This window comes from Thamnophis elegans, chromosome 8, assembly GCF_009769535.1.
Source record: "Thamnophis elegans isolate rThaEle1 chromosome 8, rThaEle1.pri, whole genome shotgun sequence".
In the NCBI taxonomy this organism is placed as follows: domain Eukaryota; kingdom Metazoa; phylum Chordata; class Lepidosauria; order Squamata; family Colubridae; genus Thamnophis; species Thamnophis elegans.
The window spans coordinates 78,758,665-78,782,963 of NC_045548.1; the positions used below are offsets into that span (position 1 = coordinate 78,758,665).

General features: G+C 48.7%; 3 protein-coding genes across 5 annotated transcripts in view; 2 read left to right on the forward strand and 1 right to left on the reverse strand.

Annotated features, from left to right (window-relative positions):
* The window catches only part of LOC116512070 (protein brambleberry-like), a 32,073-nt gene extending 17,528 nt beyond the window's left edge, over positions 1–14,545 (reverse strand). Inside the window, exon 1 of the mRNA XM_032222346.1 lies at positions 14,469–14,545. The gene's annotated coding sequence lies outside the window, so the exon portion shown is untranslated. The remainder of the gene's footprint in view (positions 1–14,468) is intronic.
* PYCR3 (pyrroline-5-carboxylate reductase 3) lies at positions 1,382–12,415 on the forward strand. Of its 2 annotated transcripts, XM_032222613.1 has the most exons (7): positions 1,382–1,508; positions 4,978–5,271; positions 6,577–6,641; positions 8,452–8,631; positions 9,881–10,093; positions 10,770–10,862; positions 11,893–12,415. In XM_032222613.1, exons 1-7 carry the CDS (start codon positions 1,424–1,426, stop codon positions 12,073–12,075), a joined length of 1,113 nt encoding a protein of 370 aa, XP_032078504.1. In that variant the 5' UTR covers positions 1,382–1,423; the 3' UTR covers positions 12,076–12,415. The 2 variants fall into 2 exon arrangements, with proteins under 2 accessions (XP_032078504.1, XP_032078505.1); XM_032222614.1 differs by lacking the exon at positions 4,978–5,271.
* A 91-nt stretch (positions 14,546–14,636) lies between the features above and the next one.
* EEF1D (eukaryotic translation elongation factor 1 delta) overlaps positions 14,637–24,299 on the forward strand; it is a 44,684-nt gene continuing 35,021 nt past the window's right edge. The window contains exon 1 of one of the 2 annotated variants that reach the window (XM_032222616.1): positions 14,637–14,733. The gene's annotated coding sequence lies outside the window, so the exon portion shown is untranslated. The remainder of the gene's footprint in view (positions 14,734–24,299) is intronic. The other variant, XM_032222615.1, reaches the window with a different exon arrangement.

Sequence of the window (24,299 nt, forward strand, 5' to 3'; positions counted from 1 at the left end):
AGTTTCATTACCCAACTAGGTAACTTCATCAGTGATCTTCCTTCCTGTACTAATTTATTCTCCTTGCGGACAGCTGGTCGTTTGCATCCTTTTACAGCAGGGGTAGTCAACCTCTTTATACCTACCGCCCACTTTTGTGTTTCTGTTAGTAGTAAAATTTTCTAACCGCCCACCGGTTCCACAGTAACCGTGATTTATAAAGTAGGGAAGTAACTTTACTTTATAAATTTATAAAGCAAGAGTTACAGCAAATCCCTACCGCCCACCATGAAAGCTGGAACGCCCACTAGTGGGCGGTAGGGACCAGGTTGACTACCACTGTTTTAGAGGGTCCTTGAGGCCACTTGGAGGTTTCTCTGTGTCCTTGGGGGTCACCTGCGTTTTCTGCCCCGTGTCCCTTCACTATTGAACATCCTTTAGAAAGCACAACTCCACAACACAATCCTTTCAGCAGTTCCAAGAAGGCTCCACCCCACATTTGCAAGGACTTTAAAGGCCAAAGACCCTCGTTTGTGTTGTATTTTCATACTTCAGCTTTTTACATTCCATGTTGGCTTCTTAAGCCAGCTTCTATACCAGAACAACAGAGCTGGAAGGGACCTTGGAGGACTTCTAGTCCAACCCCCTGCTCAGGCAGGAAAACTTACTGTTTCGGATAAATGGTGGTCCAGCCTCTTCTTTAAAAATTCCAGCATTGAAGCACCCACAACTTCGTGGGGTGAATCTATGCTCATTTTGGAGGAAAGTCTATTGCTCTTTCCAAGCAGGACAACTGAGAAGGAGATTCTCAGTCCTCCTAATCAGGATTGTCCCAAAGGGGCTTTTTCCAGTTTTCAGGAAGTCCAGTCGTCTTTTGGAAAAGCACCTTTGGGAAAAACCAAAAAGCCTCCTCCTTCCGCAGAAGGCCCAGCTCTTGCTGACTTCCTAAGGCCACACCCTTGGCTTTGCAAATTGCCATTCCCTTTTCCCCCAAATACTTTTTAACCGTAGATCTCCTCGTGGTCCCCCATCCACAGACCAGCATTGCCGGGCGTGGCAAAACCAGCCAAAAGTCGGGCCAGGTGTAAAGAGAGAGAAGAAACCTCATCGGAAGCCGGGATGGGGTGGAAGGAAAGCGGGGCAAAACCAAGGCGACGCACCCAGAACCTAGCGGCCCTTTGACCCTCCGATCCCCGCACAGTAGCCTCGCACGCAGCGCCCAGCGGAGCCGCGCGGCTGCTTTTTAAATGACCCGCGGCCTGACGTCACGGGCGCTTAGCCAATCGCCGCCGCGTCCCCGGGGAGGGGCGTGGCCGCTCAGCGCCTTCCCCCCCGAGCGCGGGATCCCCGGGCGGGGATTGGCGGTCGTGGGCGTGGGGGCGTGCCGGGGGCGTGCCCGGAGGCGAAGGCGGGGCTTGGGCGGCGGGGCAGCGCCAGAGGAGCCATGGAGCCGCTGCGGGAGCTGCGCGTGGGCTTCATCGGCGCGGGGCGCATGGCCAGCGCCGTGGCCCGGGCGATGCTGCTGGCGGGTAAGGGCCCGGAAGGGGCGCGGGGTGCAGCTTGCCACGCTGGAAGGCACGGAGCCCCCTCCCGTTAGAAGACCCGGCGGGGGGCTCGCACCCCACTTCCAGGGGAGGCGGAGCAGAGAGGCGGTGGGGTTCAGAAGGAGAAAGGGGCTGGGGTCCCTAAGGGCAGTCCCTTATTTGGAGGGATCCCTAAGAGAAATCCCTTATTCAGCGTGGTCACTTATTTAGAGGGGTCCCTAAGAGGGATCCATTATTTAGAGGGATTCATAAGAGGGGTCCCTTATTTAGAGGGGTTCCTTATCTAGAGGGATCCCTAAGAGGGATCTGTTATCTAGAGGGATCCCTAAGAGGGATCCATTACTTAGAGAGATCCCAAAGAGGGATCCATTATTTAGAGAGATCCCTAAGAGGGGGTCCCTAAGAGGGATCCATTATTTAGAGGGATCCCTAAGAGGGGGTCCCTAAGAGGGATCCATTATTTAGAGGGATTCATAAGAGGGGTCCCTTATTTAGAGGGGTTCCTTATCTAGAGGGATCCCTAAGAGGGATCTGTTATCTAGAGGGATCCCTAAGAGGGATCCATTACTTAGAGAGATCCCAAAGAGGGATCCATTATTTAGAGAGATCCCTAAGAGGGGGTCCCTAAGAGGGATCCATTATTTAGAGAGATCCTTAAGAGGGGGTCGATAAGAGGGATCCATTATTTAGAGAGATCCCTAAGAGGGGGGTCCCTAAGAGGGATCCATTATTTAGAGAGATCCCTAAGAGGGGTGGTCCCTAAGAGGGATCCATTATTTAGAGAGATCCCTAAGAGGTGGTCCCTAAGTAGGGATCCATTATTTAGAGGGATCTCTAAGAGGGGGGGTCCCTAAGAGGGATCCATTATTTAGAGGGATCCATAAGAGGGATCTATTATTTAGAAAGATCCCTAAGAGGTGGTCCCTAAGTAGGGATCCATTATTTAGAGGGATCTCTAAAGCCGGTCCTTTCCCACCGCTTGGAAGGGGGGGGGGATTTCAATTGGGCAACTTTAGTCCCTAGCTGGGGAATTCTGGGGGTTGAAGTCCATCCCTCCCCCCCTCTTAAAGTTGCCACGGTTGGGAAACAAGATCTGAAATAAAATGCTGGAACTGGGAGCTCTTGAGGTCAGCTAGTCCACCCGCTGCCGGCTAAAGATTGGTTCTACTGTCAAATGGTTTTTGCATTGTTGGGGGTCAGATGTTATTGTTTCATCAGACAGGAGGCAAGTCGTTCCACTGGTTAATTGTTCTCACTGTTGGGAATTTCCTCCTGAGTTCTAGGTTGTGCCTCTCCTGGATTAATTTTAGATTACAGGTATTCCTTGAGTTACAACAGTTCATTTAGTGACGGTTCAAAGTTACAACAGCACCAAAACAAGTGACCGATGGCCGCTTTTCATATTCACGACTGTTGCAGCATCCCCGGAGTCACGTGATTAAAATACGGACACTTGGCAACCGACTCATATTTACGACGGTCACAGTGTCTATGGCTCACGTGATCCCCTTTTGCGTTCTTCTGATAAGGAAAATCAAGGGAGAAATCAGATTCACTTAACAGCCGTGGCCATGAAGGTCGTAAAAACCGGCCAAAAATTCACTTAAATGTTTCACTTAGCAACAGAAATTTTGGGCTCAATTTGGGGTCGTAGGTTGAGGACTACCTGTGCTCAAAAGTCAATGAGGGAGGGGGTTTTGCTGTAAAGGAGGAGGCAGTTTTTACAATTTTACTGCCTTCGTGGAAATTTACTGCAGTCATGGAAAAATCTCCATCTGTTTTTTTCCTGCTCTGTTTTTCTTAGTCATTTCTCTTACCTGCGATCCATTTACCTTCAGGTCTTCTAAACCTCTGGAAATTTTCTTTAACCTGGAAATTATGGCAAGAATTTTTTTCTAAAGGAAACCAGCCAAGAAGTTTAACCTGATTCTTGACCTTTTCACCAAACCTTACTTTTAAACAATACCACCTTCAATTTTCTTCGTATTTTCCTACTAGCCAATTTTAACCCAAGGAAGAAACTAATTTATTTGTGTGGGTATGTTCAGAAAAAAAGAGGTGTGTAGTCATGGGGAAACATATATTTGGTTAAGGAATTGATAACATGGCTTGCAACTGTAAACCCTGAACCAACTTTCTGAATCAAGGGGTGAAAAGCAACCGGGCCTATTTAACAGTATTGAAAAATGCATTTAAAAATGTATTTTTAAACACAGCCTATTTAAAAATGCATTTTCATCATCTCAAACTTTGTTTTACGACGTCGGGAAAATTGCCAACTTGGCTAGAAACTGCCGTCTTCTTGTATTTATTTGGAGATTTAATATAAATCGATTATCTTGGCCGCATAACAAGGTTTTATCGGGTTAAAATTAGCACGTGGTTGTTTTTTTCCAAATTCAAAACAGGCCGTTCCATTCCCAGGGAAAGTGTTCCAAAGGGGCTGCAATTATTATTATTTTTTGTAGGAAATCAAAATCAAAACATAGTTTTAGCTTTGAAACTTTTTGCCCAAGTCTTAAGGTTCCCTTTTTACGACCTTCTGACCAGACAAGTCAACAGGGAAGTCAGATTCACTTAACAACCAGGTTTACTAACCACTGCAGTGATCCGCTTAACAACGGTGGCCAGAAAGGCCGTAACATGGGACAAAACTCACTTAACAAATTCTCACTTAGCAGCTTAAATTTGGGGCTCAGTTGTGGTCGTAAGTTGAGGACTGCCTGTAGTCTGGTCGTGAGATGACCAGGGAAATGACGGCAGGGAATTCTGGTCCAGGAAAGGCCGCAACTGGCGCATACCATGAAGTTGTGCGAAGGCCCTTCTGGTTGCAACTGCCACTTGTTTCTCCCACAGGAGTTAATCACCTCCTTTCAATCGGGTGGTTCTGGCTGGTACGGCTCGGGACGGGCATACTGGTAGTAGCCGGGAGCCGTTGACAGCGTACCGGTACAGTGGCTCGTTCAGCCTGTGTTCTATCCCGGTTTTTAAAGCAACCGGTCAATTACGTGCGCACGAGCTCCGACAAGCAGCTGGTTGTCGCAGGGGCAGTGGGGTGCACGTGCGCAGCGCATGCACACGAAAAGATGCGTGGCCCCGTGAGCGCTGTACCGGCAGCGACTGATTCTAATGACCCCATAATCCCTTGCGGCGCAGAGTCTGGGCAAGTGAATGGAGCTGACTGGAGTTTACTGGCCCGATGCCCTTCCTGTTGCCAATGCGGAGTTACATTCGGCAGCTATATTCTCATTGTGCCCTTAGAGAGAAATATCTGCCTCTACCGCGGATCGAACTCACAGCCTCTTAACTGTGAGGTGAGAGCTCCACCTCTCGGCCACCGCACCCCTCCAACGGGAGTTAATATTTTACGCAAATGTGAATTACTCCAGGAGGCAGGATGGGGTGTGTGTGTGTCTCGAGGAAGAGTACTATTTCTCTGGAATCTGCCCCTCAGGATCAACTGTCCTGCGGCGTCCTGAGGTCTCATGCTTGCGAGACAATCCAGAAGGAGGTGGAAGCCGCTGGCGCCCCAGATTGGTGGGAACTCAAGCGGAAGCCACGAAGGGAGGCCTCCCCGGATCGTGTCCCGATAGAAAGCATCCCGCCAGGCAGAAAAGCCTATTTGAGTTCCAGAGGCACCTTGGAAGCCGGGCTAAAGCGGATCCCGTGGACAGGTTTAACCCTAGAGATGGTTCCCCACCGCGGTCCGGAGCGTCCTGGCCCAAAACGGACTCTTGGAGACCAGATGGTAACTGTCCAATCTATGTGGATCTCGAAGGCTTCGTTGGGTTAGGAGATTTAAAGGACGCAGGTTTGGCCTTTCCGCCAGACGAGGCTTCCTCAAGCGTGGCCGTTTGAAGAGAGAGCGCTGGACTTTTGACTCTCGGGAGTCTGGGCGTTGAAGTCCAGGCGTCTTAACCTGCCGTGGTTGAGAGACAACGGCAGGTGCACCAGGTGGCTGTCAATCAGCAGGCCCGTTGTCTGAAGCTTTCTGCTCCTAATGGTGTAGAACCAATGAAGCTCCGGCTTCTTCCTTCTCCTCCCCCTCCTCTTCTTCTCCTCCCCCTCTTCCTGCTCCTCCCCCTCCTCCTCCTCTTCTTCCTCCTCCCTCCCCCCTCCTCTTCTTCTCCTCTTCCTCTCCTTCTCCTCCCACTCCTCTCCCTCTTCTTCCTCCTGCTCCTCCCCCTCCTACTCTTCTTCTTCCTCTTCCTCCTCCCCCTCCTCCTCTTCATCTCCGTCTCCTCCTCCCACTCCTCTCCCTCTTCTTCCTCCTCCTCCCCTCCTCCTCTTCTTCCTCTTCCTCCTCCCTCCTCCTCTTCTCCTCTTCCTCTCCTCCTCCCCTCCTCCTGTTCCTCCCCCTCCTCTTCTCCTTCCTCTTCCTCCTCCCTCCCTCCCTCCTCCTCCTGCTCCTCTTCTTCCTCCTCCTCCCCTCCTCTTCTTCCTCCTCCCTCCTCTTCCTCTCCTTCTCCTCTTTTCCTTCTCCTCCTCCTACTCTTCTTCTTCTCCTCCCCCTCTTCCTGCTCCTCCCCCTTCTCCTCTTCTTCTTCCTCTTCCTCCTCCCTCCCCCTTCTCTTCTTCTCCTCTTCCTCTCCTTCTCCTCCTCCCGCTCCTCTCCCTCTTCTTCCTCCTTTTCCTCCTCCTCCTCCCACTCTTCTTCTCCTCTTCCTCTCCTTCTCCTCCTTTTCCTCCTCCCCCTCTTCTCCTCTTCCTCTCCTTCTCCTTCCACTCCTCTCCCTCTTCTTCCTCCCCCTCCCCCTCCTCTTCTTCTTCCTCTTCCTCCTCCCCCCTCCTCCTCTTCCTCTCCTTCGCCTCCTCCTCTTTTCCTTTTCCTTCTCCTCCTCCCACTCCTCTTCTTCTCTTCTTCCTCCTCTACTCCTTCTCCTCCCATTCCTCTTCTTCTTCTTCCTCCCTTCCTTTAGGAGTTGTATCGCTGAAGGTCTACTCCTCGTAGCTTTATCCCCTGTTGTGAACCGTGGGAAGTTAGAAATCAGTGAGTTTGCAATCCGGTGATGAGCTCTCCTACTATTCTCATCCTCTCCCTCTCTCCTTGCAGGAGAAGTCCAAGCTGTGAATATCCTGGCCAGTGCTCCATCCAGCAGGAATCTGGACAAATTCCAGGTAAATCTATACAGGTCAAGCCTCTAGGGGGCGATGCTCACCTCCGTTTCTCGGTGGAGGGAACCGGCGTTCTTTGAAGACATGTTCCATGGTCATGTGGAGAGGAAGGCTTGTTGCCACCAAAGTGGTACCTATTTATCTACTCGCATGGACATGCTTTCGAACTGCTAGATGGGCAGGAGCAGAGGCAAGGAACAGGAGCTCGGCCGGTTGCATGGCGCTCGGGTCTTGAACCCGGGCTGCACCAGGTGGTGAAGGTGGCACAGAAAACTCAACGTTTGCGAGATTCTCAGTCCTCCAAGTCACAGTTGGTCCCAAAGGGGCTTTTTCAGGAGGTTTTGTTCCTTTCGAAGGCAAAGTTTTGCTTCTCATCCAAGTTGAGGGCCACCTGTAATCCAGGTTGGGGATTGTCCTTTGAACTTCAATGGTGGCCGTAACTCGAGGACTACCTGTATAGGCAGTCCTCGACTTACAACCCTTCGCTTAGTGACTGCTCAAAGTCACAACGGCACTGAAAACAAGGACCTAGGGCCGTTTTTCACACTTACGACCGTTGCCGCATCCCCGTGGTCATGTGATCTATATTCGGATGTTTGACAGCTGACTCACACTTATGACGGTTGCGGGGTCCCTGGGGTCATCATGTGATCCCCTTTTGCGACCTTCGGACAAGCGAAGTCAACAGGGAGGCCAGATTCACTTAACAACCGTGTGACTTAATTTTACAACTGCAGCGGTTCACTTAACAAGGTGGCGAGAAAAGTCGTAAAATGGGACAAAACTCGCAATGGCAAATGTCTCACTGAGCGACATAGATTTTGGGCTCAGTTGCAGGCGTAATTCAAGGACTCCCCGCAATCAAGGCTTGGAATCTTCCTTTGAACTTCCATTGTGGTCGTAATTCAAGGACTCTATAAATCCAGGTTGGGAATCGTCCTTTGAACCTGCTGGGGTTGGAGAGAACAATGAGCTCGTTTCTTGGGCGGCCCCCCCTGGGGGGATTTGAGGATTTGTTGCTATGGCTCACTTCCTTCCTTCCTTCTTTATTCCTTTATTTCTTTCTTCTTTATTCCTTCTTTATTTCTTCCTTGTTTATTTCTTCCTTCTTTCATTCCTTCTTTATTCCTTCCTTCTTTTCTTCCTTCTTTATTCCTTCCTTCCTTCCTTCTTTATTTCTTCCTTCTTTATTTCTTCCTTTTTTATTCCTTTCCTCCCTTCTTTATTCCTTCATTCTTTCCTTTCTTCTTTATTTCTTCCTTCTTTATTTCTTCTTTATTCCTTCCTTCCTTCTTTATGCCTTCCTTTATTTCTTCCTTCTTTATTTCTTATTTATTCCTTCCTTCTTTATTCCTTCCTTCCTTTATTTCCTCCTTTCCTTCCTTCTTTAATCCCTCCTTTATTCCCTCCTTTCCTTCCTTCTTTATTCCTTCCTTCTTTCCTTCCTTCTTTATTCCTTCCTTCCTTATTTCTTCTTTATTTCTTATTTATTCCTTCCTTCTTTCCTTCCTTCTTTATTCCTTCCTTCCTTTATTCCTTCTTTATTCCTTCCTTCCTTTATTCCCTCCTTTCCTTCCTTCTTTATTCCTTCCCTCCTTCTTTATTCCTTCCGTCTTTCCTTCCTTTATTCCTTCCTTCCTTTCCTTTCCTTCTTTATTCCCTCCTTCTTTCCTTCTTTATTCCTTCCTTCCTTCCTTTATTCCCTCCTTTCCTTCCTTCTTTATTCCCTGCTTCTTTCCTTCCTTCTTTATTCTTTCCTTCCTTCCTTTCCTTCCTTATTTCCTTCCTTCCCTCCCTCCCTTCTCAACCAAAGGGATTCGCCTGCCGGACGACCCACTGCAACCTGGAGGTGCTGGAGAAGTGCTCCTTCGTATTCCTGGCCACCAAGCCCCACGTCCTCCCGGCCGTCCTGCGAGAGATCAGCCCTGCGGTCACCGCCAGACACGTCCTCGTTTCCATGGCCGCTGGAGTCCCACTCCGGACCCTGGAAGAGGTGAGTTCCCCAGAGAGCATCCCTGTAGGTCTCCCAAAGGGGCTTTTTTTTTCCCCAAGAGGCAACTGGACTTTCTTGTTTTTTCTTTTGAAGAGGTTTCACTTCTCGTCCAGGAAGCTTCTTCAGTTCTGACTGGATGGTGGGGAAGGGAAAGATTGATGCTCCTTGCAGACAAAGCTGGTCATTTGCATCCTTTTAGATTGGGGGTGTCAAACTCAGTCTCATTGAGGGCCACATCAGGGTTGGGGGTGACCTCGGGGGCCGGGGGAGCCTGGCCGACTGGGTGGGTGTGGCCTGCTGGATGCCACTCCCAAAACTGCTGCCTCTTTGTACTTGATAGAGCAGGCAAAAGTGACATGGGCCGGATGCTTACATTTCACAGGACGGCCCCGCGGGCCAGATCGGACCACATCGCGGGCTGGATCCGGCCCACAGGCTTGAGTTTGACACCCTTGTTTTAGAGGGTCGTTGAGGCCACTTGGAGGCTCATCTCTGTCCTCAGGGTTGCCCGAGTGGTGGTACCCCCCCCCCCCAGGTACCAGTAGTAAAATATTTTGAAAGCCACCCCTGGTGTACACAGATTTGCAAAACGGTGGGATAAAGGAATATTCCTGAACTTTGCTTTATGATTTATATCACGCGGTTACGGTGAAGTTGTGTGAATGCACCCATGCAGCGCATGTGATCTCAGCTTTTGCAGAGCTGGGAGGCATCGAAGGAGTTTACCGGATAGGTAAATGTTGCAGAATACACAGCCTCCTCTTGCTTCATAACTAAGCTCCGTTTCACGCTGAATAAACTTAAGTTACGAATGCATCTTAGGTAGAAAACTTTCTTTAGACAGATTTTTTTTACTCCAAAAGCATTTGATTAAAATAAATCTGATAAAATTTTTAAAAGATCTTATTTTTTTTAATCTTTAAAAAAAAACACACATCAATTTTTATCCACCTTGCAGCAAGGTGAGTTTGTCATGGAAGAAATCCCCAAAGAAATAAAACTCTGGGAAAAGCCGAATCTGAAAGCTTCCCGGTTTCCCCACCCAGTTGAAAGTTCAAGACCCTGCCCCCATCACACCCACAGGTCCATCCCATGGTCCAGTATTTCATTGCCACGAAGACAGATTCTTCCCATCCACATCCGGCCAGGTGCAGAGACAAAGAATGACCTTGACTTTCTGAGAAAGAATGTTGTTATGGCTACATATCGTCCAACTCCATATAATCCCCCCTGTCTCCTCCTTCGGCAGCTACTTCCTGCGGGGACACGGGTCTTGCGGATGATGCCCAACCTTCCCTGCGAGGTGCGGTCGGGGGCTGTCCTGCTCTCTCGAGGGTCCTCCGTGGGCGAAGAGGAGGTCTCCCGGCTGAAGACCCTGCTGGCCCCGTGCGGGTTGTGTGAAGAGGCCCCCGAGTCCTACATTGACATCCACACGGCGCTGAGTGGCAGCGGCGTGGCTTACGTGAGTCTCCTTTTCCGGCGGGGACCTTCAGCGGCCTCTCATACAGGGAGTCCTCGACTTACAACAGATTCATTTAGTGACCAAAGTTACAACGACATTGAAAAAAAAAGCGACTTAGGGTTGTTTTTCACACTTAATGACCGTTGCAGCATCTCCGTGGTCACGTGATTCGCCCACTTTTGGCAACCGACTCGTATTTATGACGGTCGCGGTTTCCCGAGGTCACGTGATCCCCTTTGGTGAGCTTCTGACGAGCAAAATCCACGGGGAAGCCACGTTCGCTTCACAATGGGTTTACTACTGCAGTGATTCATTTAACAACGGTGGTAAGGAGAGTCGTAAAACGGGGAGAAACTCACTTAAGAAATGTCTCACTGACCAACAGAAATGTTGGCCACCATTGTGGTTGTAACTCAAGGGCTACCTGTGTTTGTTGCAAATTGAAGATATGGCAGTCCCATCAGGCAGGCACTTTTTTTTAAAAAAAAGGAATCTTAAGTTTCTAGTCCACATGGCAGGTATTCCCGTTGGGTACTCTTCGTTTCTTTTTCTGCTACCTGATTTTGCCCTTAGCCCCTCCCTCCAAATAATTAGAGACCTCCAAAAATAACCAGGATTCCTCAGCCTTCCTTGCCATGGTTTCCAGAGATGTGGTTTGTTTTCTCCCCTGCCACAGGTCTACATGTTCGCGGAAGCTCTGGCGGAAGGCGCGGTGAAGATGGGGATGCCTGGCCCGCTGGCCAACAAGATCGCAGCTCAAACTTTGTTGGTAAGGGGTGAGAATGGCAGGGCCTGGTTTCCGACTGACCCTCCGTGGTTTTTTCCCTTCGGGACCCTTTCTGTCAAAACGTAACTTATTCCCACGCCATTCGGCCTTGACGATTGCAACGCGCGGTAAGTGGAGCTTCCTTTGTAGCTTTGAACGGTCACTAAAACGAGCTGTTGTAAGTTGATGGACGGCAGTTCATTGAGTGACCGTTCAGAGTTACGGCGGCCCTGGAAAAGTCAACAGGGAAGCCAGTTTCCCTTCACAAGCGTGTTTCCTAACTTCACCGCAGCAGGGATTCCCTTAACAGCTGCGGCAAGGAAAGTTGTAAAATGAGGTGAGACCACTCCTTTAACAAATGCTTCACTTAACAATATAAATGTTGAGCTCCAACTGGGGTCGTTACATGTACCCAGTAGCACACATGAGCTCTGCTGTGCGTCATGAGAAAGTGTCTCTCAAATCCGTGGTATCTGTGCTTACCTCCCCCTCCCACCAATGAATCTGGTTTCGAACTAGTTCTGACACAATTGAAATAAATCATCTTGTCAACTTGTAAAGCGTTTCCATGACTACTATCAAGTTGACATAGGAAAGGGAGGAGGATTCTATGCATACCTTTGGCCAGAGTGAGGTCTCATATTCCTACAGCTGGTGTGTGAAATGCGCATGTTCATAGCCTGCCGCAGCACCTTGTTGGTGGGTGTGATTTATGACACAGACAGAAGGGAGGGGATACAGTGCTTTATAGCCCTCTCTAAGTGGTTTACAGAGTCAGCCTCTTGCCCTCCAATAATCTGGGTCCTCATTTTACCCACCTCGGAAGGACGGAAGGATGTGTCAACTTTGAGCCTGGTGAGATTCGAACTGCCAAATTGCAGGCCGCCGGTGATCAGCAGAAGGAGCCTGCAGTCCTGCACTCTTTAACCACTGCGCCACCAGGGCTCTTATATCGTAGATTCTCTCCTGTCAGTTACTTTATGCCCTGTCCATCCTGTCCCTTAATTTGGAACCTCCGATTTCTCTCCTCCAGGGAGCAGCCAAAATGATGCTGGAGACGGGGGACCATCCCGCTGTCCTTAGAAGCGCCGTTTGCACTCCGGGCGGCACCACCATCCACGCCTTGCACGAGCTGGAGAAGGGGTCGCTGCGAGCGACGGTCATGAACGCCGTGGAAGCGGCCACCAGCCGGGCGCGTGAACTGGGGGACAGGTAGCAGGTGCGCCTGGAGGGGGATCACGGGTACCACGTTCCTTGTCCCCCCTTGCGTATCGGGTCCACACCCACAGCTGGAAGAGCAGGGGGCCATGGCTCCCCGCCCGGAGGAAATTGCCAGGACTCTGTGGCATGGTGGGGGCTGAGTGGGCATTTGCCCATCGGTGCCCCCTCATTGTCCACGTTGTCGTGGACGAAATGCTGCCGTTCTGCAATGCCGGGGGATGTCACCAAACGCAGGCGACATTGTGCCCACTTCCAGGTATCCGTTTGTTATAACCTGGGTGTGATCCATTCCAAACTTTTTTCCCCATTGGCGGAATAAACCACGGTGGCTTGTTTGTGTGTGTGTGTTTTTTTTTTATCTCTGCTTGGTCCTCTTTCCTCAGCCTTCTGAAAGCAAGAGCTATTTTGCAGCTGGAGGTAGCTACAGTGGAGGTTTTGTTGATAGAAAGGCTCTCTTTGAACCTGAGCACCCACCCACCTGGATACCTACGGGCCCGCCTCCTGCCACATACCTCCCAACGGCCGATAAGATCTCGCAGATTGGGCCTCCTTCGGGTGGTACCGTCAACCGGGCATTGCCGGTTGGCGACTACTCGGGGGAGATCTTTCTCTGTAGCTGCCCCGGCCCTGTGGAATGATCTCCCCGCAAAGATCCAGACCCTTCCCACTCTCTCGGCCTTCCGTAAGGCCACTAAAACCTGGCTGTTCCGGCAGGCCTGGGGCTGTTGACCCCAAAATATGGTCCAGCCCCACTTGGAATGGAGTGCATGGTGTGTTTTTAAGTCTATCTTTTCTTTCCTTCTCTTCCTTTTGATTTATTTGTATCGTTAGCCGCCCGGAGTCCTACGGGATTGGGCGGCATACAAATGTTATTAAACTTCTAAACTTCTTCGAGAAGAATGAAATAGTTTGAGAAATATTAAAAAGGCAGAATATTATATTTCCCTGGATGAGAAATGGAGAAACGTGTTTTCTTAGAGGGAGAAAGCAGCCCCCGGCCTTCCTTAATAGCCCACAGCAGAGATCAGCACTTAAGAGATAAAGAGAGAGATAGCTCTATTCATAAGCAAATTCCCTGCAGGAAGGTCTGAACAAAGGTAGGATTAGCCCTCAGCCACAATAGGAACAAGCCCCTTCACTCCATCAGCAGCCCAAACTTCAACCAAATGTAGCTCAGACAAACATGACCCCTATATGGCCCTATGAGAGCCTGACAACAACCAATAGAATACATGTTCTTGCGCAGGAACAGGAAGCTCAAGGGCAAAGGCCAAGAGAAGGTATAAATACCCCCCATTCTCGACTCCATGTGGTCATCTGCCCAGGACCTCACACCCATGTGCTTCTGCTTCACCATTAAACCCTCTTTCCAATCAGCCACCATATTTCCAGGGTCTTCCTCCCGGCTTGGAACGGAACCCGATGGATATTTCTCCTAACATCGCTTAACACCCACCCACCCCCATGTTCCACTACAGTCTCCGTGGCATGAGCCACTACAGCTAGTCCTTGACTTACAACACTTTGCTTAGTGACGGTTTGAAGTTTCAACAACACTGAGAAATGTGACTCATCCCCATTTTTGGACACCTACAACTTTTCAGCATCCCCATAGTGACATGATACAAAATTCAGACGTTTTGGCAACTGGCTCTTATTTATGACGGCTGCAATGTGCAAAGGTCGTGCGATCACTTTTTGCGACCTTCGGACAATCAGAGCCAAAAGGGAAGCCAGATTCACTTAACGCCGAACTGCCTTGTGGATTCTGTTAACATTTTAAGGGAAGATGGAAAGAGTATAAATATATATACACGCTTCACACGCTGTTAAGAGGGTTGCTTTTAAGCTGAGATTTGCTTCCCATTCGGATGCTTCTGATCAGGGTTCGGGAGTGGGATTAATGCAGAGGTTGGAGGTGTCCAGATGTTGACACCTTTGCAGAAGGCGAATCAACCCAGGTTGATTCTCAGCTCTATTGCTGGGAAGGGATGAACACGCCCCCTTTTTTCCCCGTAGTAGGCCATTCCACTCATTTCCCTCCCTTTCACTGGCGCTGCATTGGTTTCTTCCAAGCGCCTTTGGACTACTTCAATCTAGCAAATTGGGGGGGGGTAGAAAGTGTTTCTCTCTCCACCTTTAAATTCCTCGGGACTATTCTCTGCGAGAAACCATTTTCTTCCCATGTGTGGCGACCGCGCTTAAAACCAAGATAAGAAAACATTTTTCTAGGGGGAAGGGAACCCCCCCCTCAGCTTTAAACCACCCCCCTCGTCCATCATCGTGGCCTCGTCCTCTCAACGACCTGGCCTATTCCATCATTGTCGGGAGGGGGAGCAAGGAAGAAAGGAGGAAGGAAGGAAAAGGAAAAAGAACGAAAAAATTGACCTCTCATCGCACTCACGAAGCCATACGGATACACCCGCTTTTCTCGTCGCCGCGGTTTCTCCCGCCTCGGTTGCTTTTCTGGGTGTCGCTCGCTCTCTTTTCTCCTCCCTCCCCTCTCGGTTCTGGGGTGAGTGAACTCGTCCGGAGAGGCGCCGCTCCCATAACCCCCTGCGCGGCGCGTGCCAGCCTTCTTTCCGCCGGAGCGTGAGGCGGGGTGAGCATCTCCCTCAGGCCGGCTGCCTCCTTGTCTTCCCGGCGACGCTGCGTGAGTAGAGCCCTCGTCCTTCGCCGGCAGCCCGTCGCGCCGGGAACTCCCCTCCCGAGGCTCCCGCAAAAGTTCGAGGCGGCGGTCCGGTTGGGCTTGACCCGAAGGGTCTCCCGGGCATCCCCAACGGGGAGCTCCCGGGCGCCATCCCCATTTGGGGGGGGGAAGGATCCCGCGCGGGCCTGGGCGGGGGAGGGGGCAGAGGGATGGGGCGGGGTATTGAAGGCCCCGCCCTGCCCTCCTTTGCTTCTTTAGTCTCCATCCTTCGCGGGTCTACCTTGCGGGGTTGTTGTGGTTGGGGGTCAGGGCTCGAGATCCGCCCCGGCTGCGGAAGGAGGTCTTTGTGTGTGTGGGGGAGAGATCGGTCTTGCATGTCCCCATGGGGGCTTATTGTGCATCAAGCCAGCCTTTCTTAAGCTTGGCAGCTTTTAAGATAGAATAGCAATAGCAGTGGACTTATATACCGCTTCATAGGGCTTTCAGCCCTCTCTAAGCGGTTTACAGAGAGTCAGCATATTGCCCCCAACAATCTGGGTCCTCATTTTACCCACCTCGGAAGGATGGAAGGCTGAGTCAACCCTGAGCCGGTGAGATTTGAACCGCCGAACTGCTGATCTAGCAGTAGCCTGCAGTGCTGCATTTAACCACTGCACCACCTCGGCTCTATAGGAATAGAATAGGATATAAGGCATAGGAATAATGGGATAAGGAATAAGAATGGGAGGAATAGGAATAATAGGATAAGGAATAAGGATAGGAGGAATAGGAATAATAGGAATAAGAATAGGAATAATAGGAATAGGAATAAGAATAGGAGGAATAGGAATAATAGGAATAGGAATAAGAATAGGAGGAATAGGAATAATAGGAATAGGAATAAGAATAGGAGGAATGGGAATAATAGGAATAAGAATAGGAATAATAGGAATAGGAATAAGAATAGGAGGAATAGGAATAATAGGAATAGGAATAAGAATAGGAGGAATAGGAATAATAGGAATAGGAATAAGAATAGGAGGAATAGGAATAATAGGAATAAGAATAGGAATAATAGGAATAGGAATAAGAATAGGAGGAATAGGAGGAATAGGAATAATAGGAATAGGAATAATAGGATAAGAAATAAGAATAGGAATAATAGGATAAGGAATAAGAATAGGAGGAATAGGAATAAGAATAGGAGGAATAGGAATAAGAATAGGAGGAATAGGAATAATAGGATAAGGAATAAGAATAGGAGGAATAGGAATAATAGGATAAGAAATAAGAATAGGAATAATAGGATAAGGAATAAGAATAGGAGGAATAGGAATAATAGGATAAGGAATAAGAATAGGAGGAATAGGAATAATAGGAATAGGAATAAGAATAGGAGGAATAGGAATAATAGGATAAGGAATAAGAATAGGAGGAATAGGAATAATAGGAATAAGAATAGGAGGAATAGGAATAATAGGAATAGGAATAAGAATAGGAATAATAGGATAAGGAATAAGGATAGGAGGAATAGGAATAATAGGATAAGGAATAAGAATAGGAGGAATAGGAATAATAGGAATAGGAATAAGAATAGGAGGAATAGGAATAATAGGATAAGGAATAAGAATAGGAATAGGAATAAGAATAGGAGGAATAGGAATAAGAATAGGAGGAATAGGAATAATAGGATAAGGAATAAGAATAGGAGGAATAGAAATAAGAATAGGATAAGGAATGAGAATAGGAGGAATAGGAATAAGAGTAGGAGGAATAGGAATAAGAATAGGAGGAATAGGAATAATAGGATAAGGAATAAGAATAGGAGGAATAGGAATAATGGGATAAGGAATAAGAATAAGAAGAATAGGAATTCTTTATTGGCCAAGTATGATTGGACACAGAAGGAATTTGTCTTACTAGGAAACAAAATAATATAAAATTTAAAGTTACAAACAACAAAAGAGGAAAGAGAGAGGTACTCGGAAGGATGAGAAGAATAGTAATAGAGTCTTGGTAGATAATTTGACAGTGTTGTGCGGATTAGTTGTTTAGCAGAGTGATGGCATGGGGGGAAGGGGCTGAATGCTGGACTTCCTACTTAAAACAGAATTCTGGGACTTGAAGTCCACCCGTCCTTAAAGTTCAACTAAATTCACCGATCCTAAGTTTTTAGGATGGGTGAACTTAGTTTGAACTAAGCTGATTAAAGGCCTGGAGACTAAAACATACGATGAAGGGTTGCAGAATTTGGGTTTGGCCAGTCTACAGACAAGAAGGATTTTGGGGACATGATAGCAATATTCCAGTATTTGAGGGGCTGCCCCAAAGAAGAGGGGGGTCAACCTATTCCCCAAAGCCCCTGAGGACAGGACAAGAAGCAATGGGTGGAAACTAATCAGGGGGAGAAGCAACCTCGAACTAAGGAGAAATTTCCTGACATTGAGGACAATTAACCAGTGGGAGGACTTGCCTCCAGAAGTTGTGGGTGCTTCATCACTGTAGGATTTTAAGAAGAGACTGGACAGCCACTTGTCTGGAATGGTATACGATCTCCTGTTTCAACGGGGTTGGACTAGATGACCTCCAAGGTCCCTTCCAGCTCTTTCTGATTGATTGAAGTCTATGGAGATTCTCAGTCCTGCAGGTCATGGTTGTCCCAAAGGTGGTTTTTCAGGTTCACCGACAAATGTGCGCTCGACAAAAGCGCACCGACAAAAGCGTGGCGAGAAAACCGTGAGTTCTAAATCGCACCGATGAATGAGTGCAGAAGCGTGCCGACAACAGCGCGCCGACAAAAGCGTGCCTTCAACGAACAAGTAATAACTGCGAGTTCTAAATCTAACCCTCAACCTAACCCTAACCCTCAACCTAACCCTTCCCTTAACTTAAATCACGCTTCTGTCAGTGCGCTGTTGTCGGCACCCTGTTGTGGGCGCGTTGATGACATCACGGTTTTCTCACCGCGGTTTCGTCGGTGCGCTTTTGTCGTTCGCGCATTTGTCGGTCACGGGTTTTTCAAGAAGCAACTGTTTTGGTTTTCCTTGAAGACATTTCGCTTCTCATCCAAGAAGCTTCTTCGGTTCTGATTGAATGGTGGAGAATGGAAGGATGTATATTTCGTTCAATCATCTGGTCCTAAGCGCTCTTTCTAAAAGTTGTTGAGGCCACCCGGGGGGTTTGCCAAAGAGGCCACGTGTGTTAAAATTGAACAGTCCTCTCTCAACGGAGCGGGAGGGACACGACACTACCCACCTCCTGTCCACAACACATTCCTTTCAACACCTGCAAGCAGGCTCCACACCCATTTGCTCCTCTCAGGTGGCCCTTGAGGACACACACAAACCTCCAAGTGGCCTCAACGACTCTAATAAAAGGATGCAAATGACCAGCCTTACATTCCTTCCATTCTCCAGCATTCGGTCGGAGCTGAAGAAGCTTCTCGGATAAGAAGCGAAACGTCTTCAAGGAAAAACAAAGAAAATCCAGTTGCCTTTTGAAAAAAAAAGTACCTTTGCGACCCCCATCTTAAAAAGAAACACGTATTCGGCATAGTTTTATTACGGCTTGACCAGGTCTTGGGGCGTTAGCTGATTCTGTACAGATAGTCCTTAACTTACAACCATTTGTTGGAAATTATAACCACACTGCAAAAAGGGGTCAGTTTTCACACTTACGACCATTGCAGCGTCCCTGTGTTCATGTGATTAAAATTCACACACCCGGCAACTGGTTCATCATTTTGATGCTTGCAGAGTCCAGGGGTGGCGGTGTGCCATGTCGCAACCTCCAACAAGCAGACTCGGTGGGGAAGGCAGATTCGTTTTACGGCTGGGTTACCGGCTTAATGGCAGTGATTCACTTAACTGTGGCAAGAAAGGTTGTAAAATGGGGGAGGAGGGGGGGATTAAGTGTCTTACTTACCAACGGCAATGTTGAGCTCTATTGTCCTACGTCAAGGACTACCTGTAATCGGTGGTGCTCCGTCCACAGTCATCCTTTGCCCTTCCTTGGCGTGTTTGGCCTTTGGAAATCCTGAAGCCAGCTTGAAAGGGGCCAGTCCTGAGCCTGCAGGCAGAGGAGAATTTGATTGGGAGCTCTGCCCTTCAAGGCCTTAACCAGTTTTGCTTGTTTTTTTCAGACCATTTTTTTAAAAAAAAAAGTTAAAGTTGCCTGGAGAAAGAGGCTGCATTCCTTTCCTCTTGAGAGAACTAAACCACACGAATGAAAGTTTTGTTTTAGGAGCTTGGTGAAGCTGCATTTTCTTAGTGGGTGACCGTTTATCGCCTACATAACTCTTGTCCCCAAGGGATTCCCTTGTAATGACGTTCCTCATGCAGGTACCATATTCCTCCAAAAATAAGACCTGGTCTTATATTAACTTTTGCTCCAAAAGAGGCATTAGGGCTTATTTTTTGGTTAGGGCTTATTTTTGGGGGGAATAAGGTAGTGAATGTATCCACCTGACTGACAATCTTCTCTGGGGCTTATTTTGGGATAGGGCATCCTGAAAAATCATGCTAGGACTTATTTTCCAGGTGGGTCTTATTCTGGGGAAAATACGGTAGTTGTCGACGTAGTAACTCTTCAAAAGTAGAGCAGCATTGAGAAAAAAACCTTATGACTGTTGCAGCCAGCGTCCCAAGGATCCTCATTTGCAACTGCCCCAGGCAAGCTTCCGACATGCAAAACCAACCAGGGGTGGCAGCTGGATTCACTTAACAGCTGCATGGTTTACTTAACAACCTTAGCACAAAAGATTTTAAAACTGGGCAGGCGTCAGCTACGAGCCCCCTAGCATAGCGAGAGACTTTCTGGCCCCAATTGTTCTCCTAAGTCAGAGATAACCTGTACTTTGTGATGTTTCTGCACAATCTTATTTGTGACTCTCTAGCTTTGTCCAGTGTGGCGTTTCCTAGTTGTGAAAGGAATTCTAGTGACAAATGTCAGGGTTTCTTCTTCCTGCCTCATCTTCAGCACAAGTCACTACATAGAACATCTACTCCAGTTGCTTGAAAAAAAGAAGACTCGGAGCATCCCCGAAGAGCCACCTGCGTGCCTGCTGTGTCATTCCCTTCTCTCGGATGCAGTCCCTGTTCAATTTTTAATGTTGCGCTGTACCGGGATATGGTGCTTTAATTGCATGCGGATTGTCAGCAGCTTTTATGTACATCATTGGATGCGGTGCTCTCTGAGCTGGCTTCTTTCCTTGCAAACGTTTCATTGCCTTAACTAGGTAACATCATCAGAGGATGTTACCCAGTTAGGGTAATGAAACGTTTGCAAGAAAACAAGCAAGTTCAGAGAGCACCAAGGACTTCTTACGTCAATCCAGAGCTGCAAATATTCTCCTTTATTGGTACATCATGAGATATAATCTGCTACTGGTTTTCTCTCTTTTTTGCAACTGTTTCTGTCCTAGACCTGTTTGTTTTCGTTGGCAACCTGGCATGCTGTCTTAACTGGTCTTCTCTGTTTCTCCATAGTGAGGGGGGAGGAGTATCCAGAATGGGTGTTGACTTTGTCCTCTCATGATTGGATGAGTCAGATAAGCTCTTTGGGTAACGCCCCCTGGCCAGCAGGACTACCCATTCTTCTGACTCATCTTCTCAAGGAAAAGTTGCACTACTCAGTAACTCCAGTAATTTACAAAGGAGTAAGGAAAATAAACTTGGATCCGGCGAATCCTGCCTCCCTTCATCGCACACAGCCTCCTCCTGCAAGGACTGGACTGCCACAAGCCCCCTGGGGCGGCACGCTGCCCTGGCCACTGAGTGAGACGGAGTCACTCAGGGAGGACAATTGCCGGGCAGGCAGGAGGAGAGGGCAATATGCTTCCTAGAAGCAGCCCTTGATGCAGAGGCTAATCAGGAGCAGAAGCGCTCCTCTGCTCTCCTCGGGTTGAGCCACGAAGCTGGCTAAAATACCCTGGAACACCTGTGCTGGCAGCCGACAAGGTGAGAGCCGGAAAGGCTTAGAAAGAGCTGCGGAAGACAGGGGAGAGAGCTGCAGCCATGGCAAGCCTGCAAAGGCAAAAGCCATTTCCATGTGCTCCAGCAAGGAGGAGCCGTTTGAATTTGGAGCCGGGGCCATCTTGAAACCACATGGTCCAAGATGGCTGCCCCCAGCAGCTCAGAGGAGGCAGGCAGAGCCTCAACTCTCAGCCCTCCAGCCACAACCGGAGGCTTGTGGAGCCCTTGAAAGGTGAGAAACCATCGCAGAGGCATTAGCCAAGGGCGGGGGATGCAGCAAAGGGCCAACAGGAGGCTTGTTAAGGGAGTCAGAGGCAGGCGGTGGATCTCCCCCCCCTACTTCCTAGATGAATCAAGACTGCACGAAACCCCCCCCCCCAACCTGAGAACTCCTCACCTCCCAGAGGAGGATTCCCTTCGGCTTGGTGCTTCAGAAATCCTGCCTTAAAAGCCCGTTCTCTCCCTTTCTAACTGCATAGTAACAGGAAAAGCCCCCCCCCCTTAAGGACACTCTCCTTTAAGGAGGAGAAAGAGACTTGGCGAGAATGCCATCAGAAAAAGGCTCCCAGCAAGAGCTGCGTTTTTTGGGGGGGGGGGCTAAGTCTCCTTCACCCTTAAGAAAATTCTCCTTGAGTAGGAGAAGGAGGGGGGAGGGGCGGGAAGTCCCTGAGTAGGAGGCAAAACAAAAGCTGTTTTTTGTGGCTAAGTTCTGAGGGCGGGGCGATGGCAATTGCCTTGCAAAACCATTTGGAAAGAAGGGGGGAGGGGCCCCACGTGGCCAAGCCAAGGAAGAGTATTCAGCCCCCAAGGAGAGACAGAAGAACCTCCAATCAGGTTAGAGATTACCCCCCTCCCCCAAGGCTTTCCAAGGGTGGGGGTGAATAGGCAAAGAGCAAATGCTATACAATACAATACTATGCAATACAATAGCAGAGGGGGCAGGAACCTTGTAGGTCTTCTAGCCCAACCCCTTGCCTAAGCAGAAATTCCTACACCATTTCAGACAAATGGCTATCATTACTAGTCAGCCCTGTAGCTCAATGGTTAACAGCTGACTCTGTAAACCACTTAGAGAGGGCTGAAAGCCCTATGAAGCAGTATATAATTCTAACTGCTATTGCTATTACCATCCAACAGCTGCTTAAAAATCTTCCACTGTTGGGGCATTCACAACGTCCGGAGGCAGGTTGTTCCACTGATTAATTGTCTAACTGTCAGGAAATTTCTCCCCAGTTCTAAGTTGCTTCTCTCCTTATTAGATTCCACCCATTACTTCTAATTCTGCACTCAGATGCCTTGGAGGATAATCAGGTTGCCTCTTCCCTGTGGCAACCCCTGAGATATTGGAACACTGCTATCACGTCTCCACTAGTCTTTCCTTTCAGTAAACTAGACCTGCCCAATTCCTGCAACCGTTCTTCATAGGCTTTAGCCTCCAGCCTGATCCCTCTGTTGCTCTTCTCTGCACTCTCCCTAGAACCCCCACATCCTTTCTACATCATGGTGACCAAATTGAATGCAGAATTCCAATCTGGCCTTTCCAAGGCCTTATAAGGGGGATGAACACTTCACGGGAGCTTGATTCTATTCCTCTGTTTATGCAGCCAAAAACTGTGTTAGGTTTTCTGGCAGCTATTGCACACCGCTGGCTCATAGTAAAGGGTGGTCCACCAGGACTCCAAGATCCCCTTCACAGTTACTACTGTGAAGCAAGGTATTCTGTACCTGTGCACTTCACCTTCGTTGCCTAAAGGTAGAACCTTACCTCTTTGAATCCCATTTCCCTAGGTAGTGCCCAATGTTCAAGGGTACCAAGATCCTTCTGTATCTTTAGCCTGTATTCTGAAGTGCTGGCTATTCCTGCCAGCTTGGGGTCACCTGCTAACCTGATGACCCCCCCCCCCATCAGCATTTAACAAACAGAGAGCTAACAGTCATTCTGGCTCCTTCTCATGACCGCTTGAGATAACAGCAGTTCTTAAAGAAACAGTACTACTATCATGGCATTTATTTTGCTATCCCAAATGTTAGCTTACACACCTAACACCCTCATTCAAATCACTGATGAAGATGTTGAAGAGTACTGGGCTCAACACTGAGCCTTGGGGGACTCACTGCACTCTTCCCTCCATGAAGAGGCAGTCCCATTGAGGAGTACAGGTGTGTGCACCAGTTACCAAGGCACCTGGTGTGACTAGGTCTAACCCTCAGTCTTCTACTTTATCTAGTAGTAGGTTATGGTCTACCTTATCAGGACTTGCTGAAGTCCAAGTTAACTATATCAATGGCATTCCTATGGTCCACTAGGGTTGTCACCGTAATCTAAGAAGATTTGTAGATTTAGATTTATTGAACATTTATAGGCCGTCCTTTTCCCTGAGGGGACTCAGGGCGGCTTACAACAATGGGGGAAGGGAGTGCAAAACAAGACATAAAAGAAACGTGAATAAAAAATTAACTATAAAACACAACATTCATTATGGCTAGTCTAGTATGATCTGTTTTTGACAAACCCATGTTGGCTTTGGGCTCTCGAGCCGGTTTTCTCACTTTCTGAAGTGGGGGAATCACATCAGCAATTCTATAGTGGTTCTCCGGTACTCCAGGAGCTCTGATAGATATAGTTTCAGTTGTTTGGAGATCTCATCCGCCAGCTCCTTCAGATCCCTGGGGTGTAACCCGGTCCTGGGAATTGGACCTTGCCTAAGATAGACAGGCTACCATTTCTTCCCTATCTCATCTTGGGTTCCTAATCTGAATTTGGGGTGCTGTTTTTGATAGGTTGGATAGTTTATCCCTGCTGGTAAAGACAGATGCCAAGCACGAGTTAAATAGTTCGGCTCTACCCCTGCTGCCTGTCACCTTCGGGCCACTTTCTCCCAGCAAGGGACCAATTGTTTCCTTAATTTTTCTTGGTTTTATCAGGCGGGAAGATGCCCCCCTTTTTGTATTTTATTTTATTATTATTATTGTTGTTGTGATTCTTGTTATTATTATTAATTTACCTTTGTGGCAGGCCTTTATTGTGAGCCTTAGCTTCCCTCACTTCATCGTTACACACACTCTAGTGGCCGCCCATTAAACGCCATCGGTGTTTACATTCAGAATATCTCTGCGCTAATCCTAGCCATAGAATCATAGCACCCTTATGGCCGGGGGGAAAAAAGGGTCAGACAGGCTGGTCCCCATGCCAGAACCCACCACAAACTCAGAATGGGATGCCCGACTATGAGAGATCGCAGAAGCACCTCAGATAGCCTATGAATTTAGACAACTTTCGCTGAGGGCAGAACATATAGCAGGGGTGGGATACATCAGAGCCGACTGGCTCAGCCGGACCAAGGGGACAGTTTGGAGCGGAAGCTGCAGCCAGCAATCTTCAAGGAAATGGCAGAGTGCTTCGGACACCCGGAGATCGACTTATCCGCCACGCCCCTCAACGCTCAGCTCCTGAGGGTCATCTCCAGGTACCAGACATGGGGGGGGGGCAGAAGGGGCGGACGATCTGCGAAGCCCCTGGACCAGGGGTTGTCGGTATGCCTTCCGCCCTTACCCCTGATCCCCAGGGTCATATGGGAAACCCTTCGGGAGGGGGCGGAAGGGGTTCTGTTGGCGCCT

What these genes read in the sequence shown, in the direction of transcription:
- PYCR3 (XM_032222613.1), top strand. Translation starts at nt 1,424, where the DNA reads ATGGAGCCGCTGCGGGAGCTGCGCGTGGGCTTCATCGGCGCGGGGCGC. An exon ending in CCGGGCGATGCTGCTGGCGG is followed by an intron (nt 1,509 to 4,977) that starts GTAAGGGCCCGG and finishes TCTGCCCCTCAG; the next exon opens with GATCAACTGTCCTGCGGCGT. An exon ending in CACTCCGGACCCTGGAAGAG is followed by an intron (nt 8,632 to 9,880) that starts GTGAGTTCCCCA and finishes CTCCTTCGGCAG; the next exon opens with CTACTTCCTGCGGGGACACG.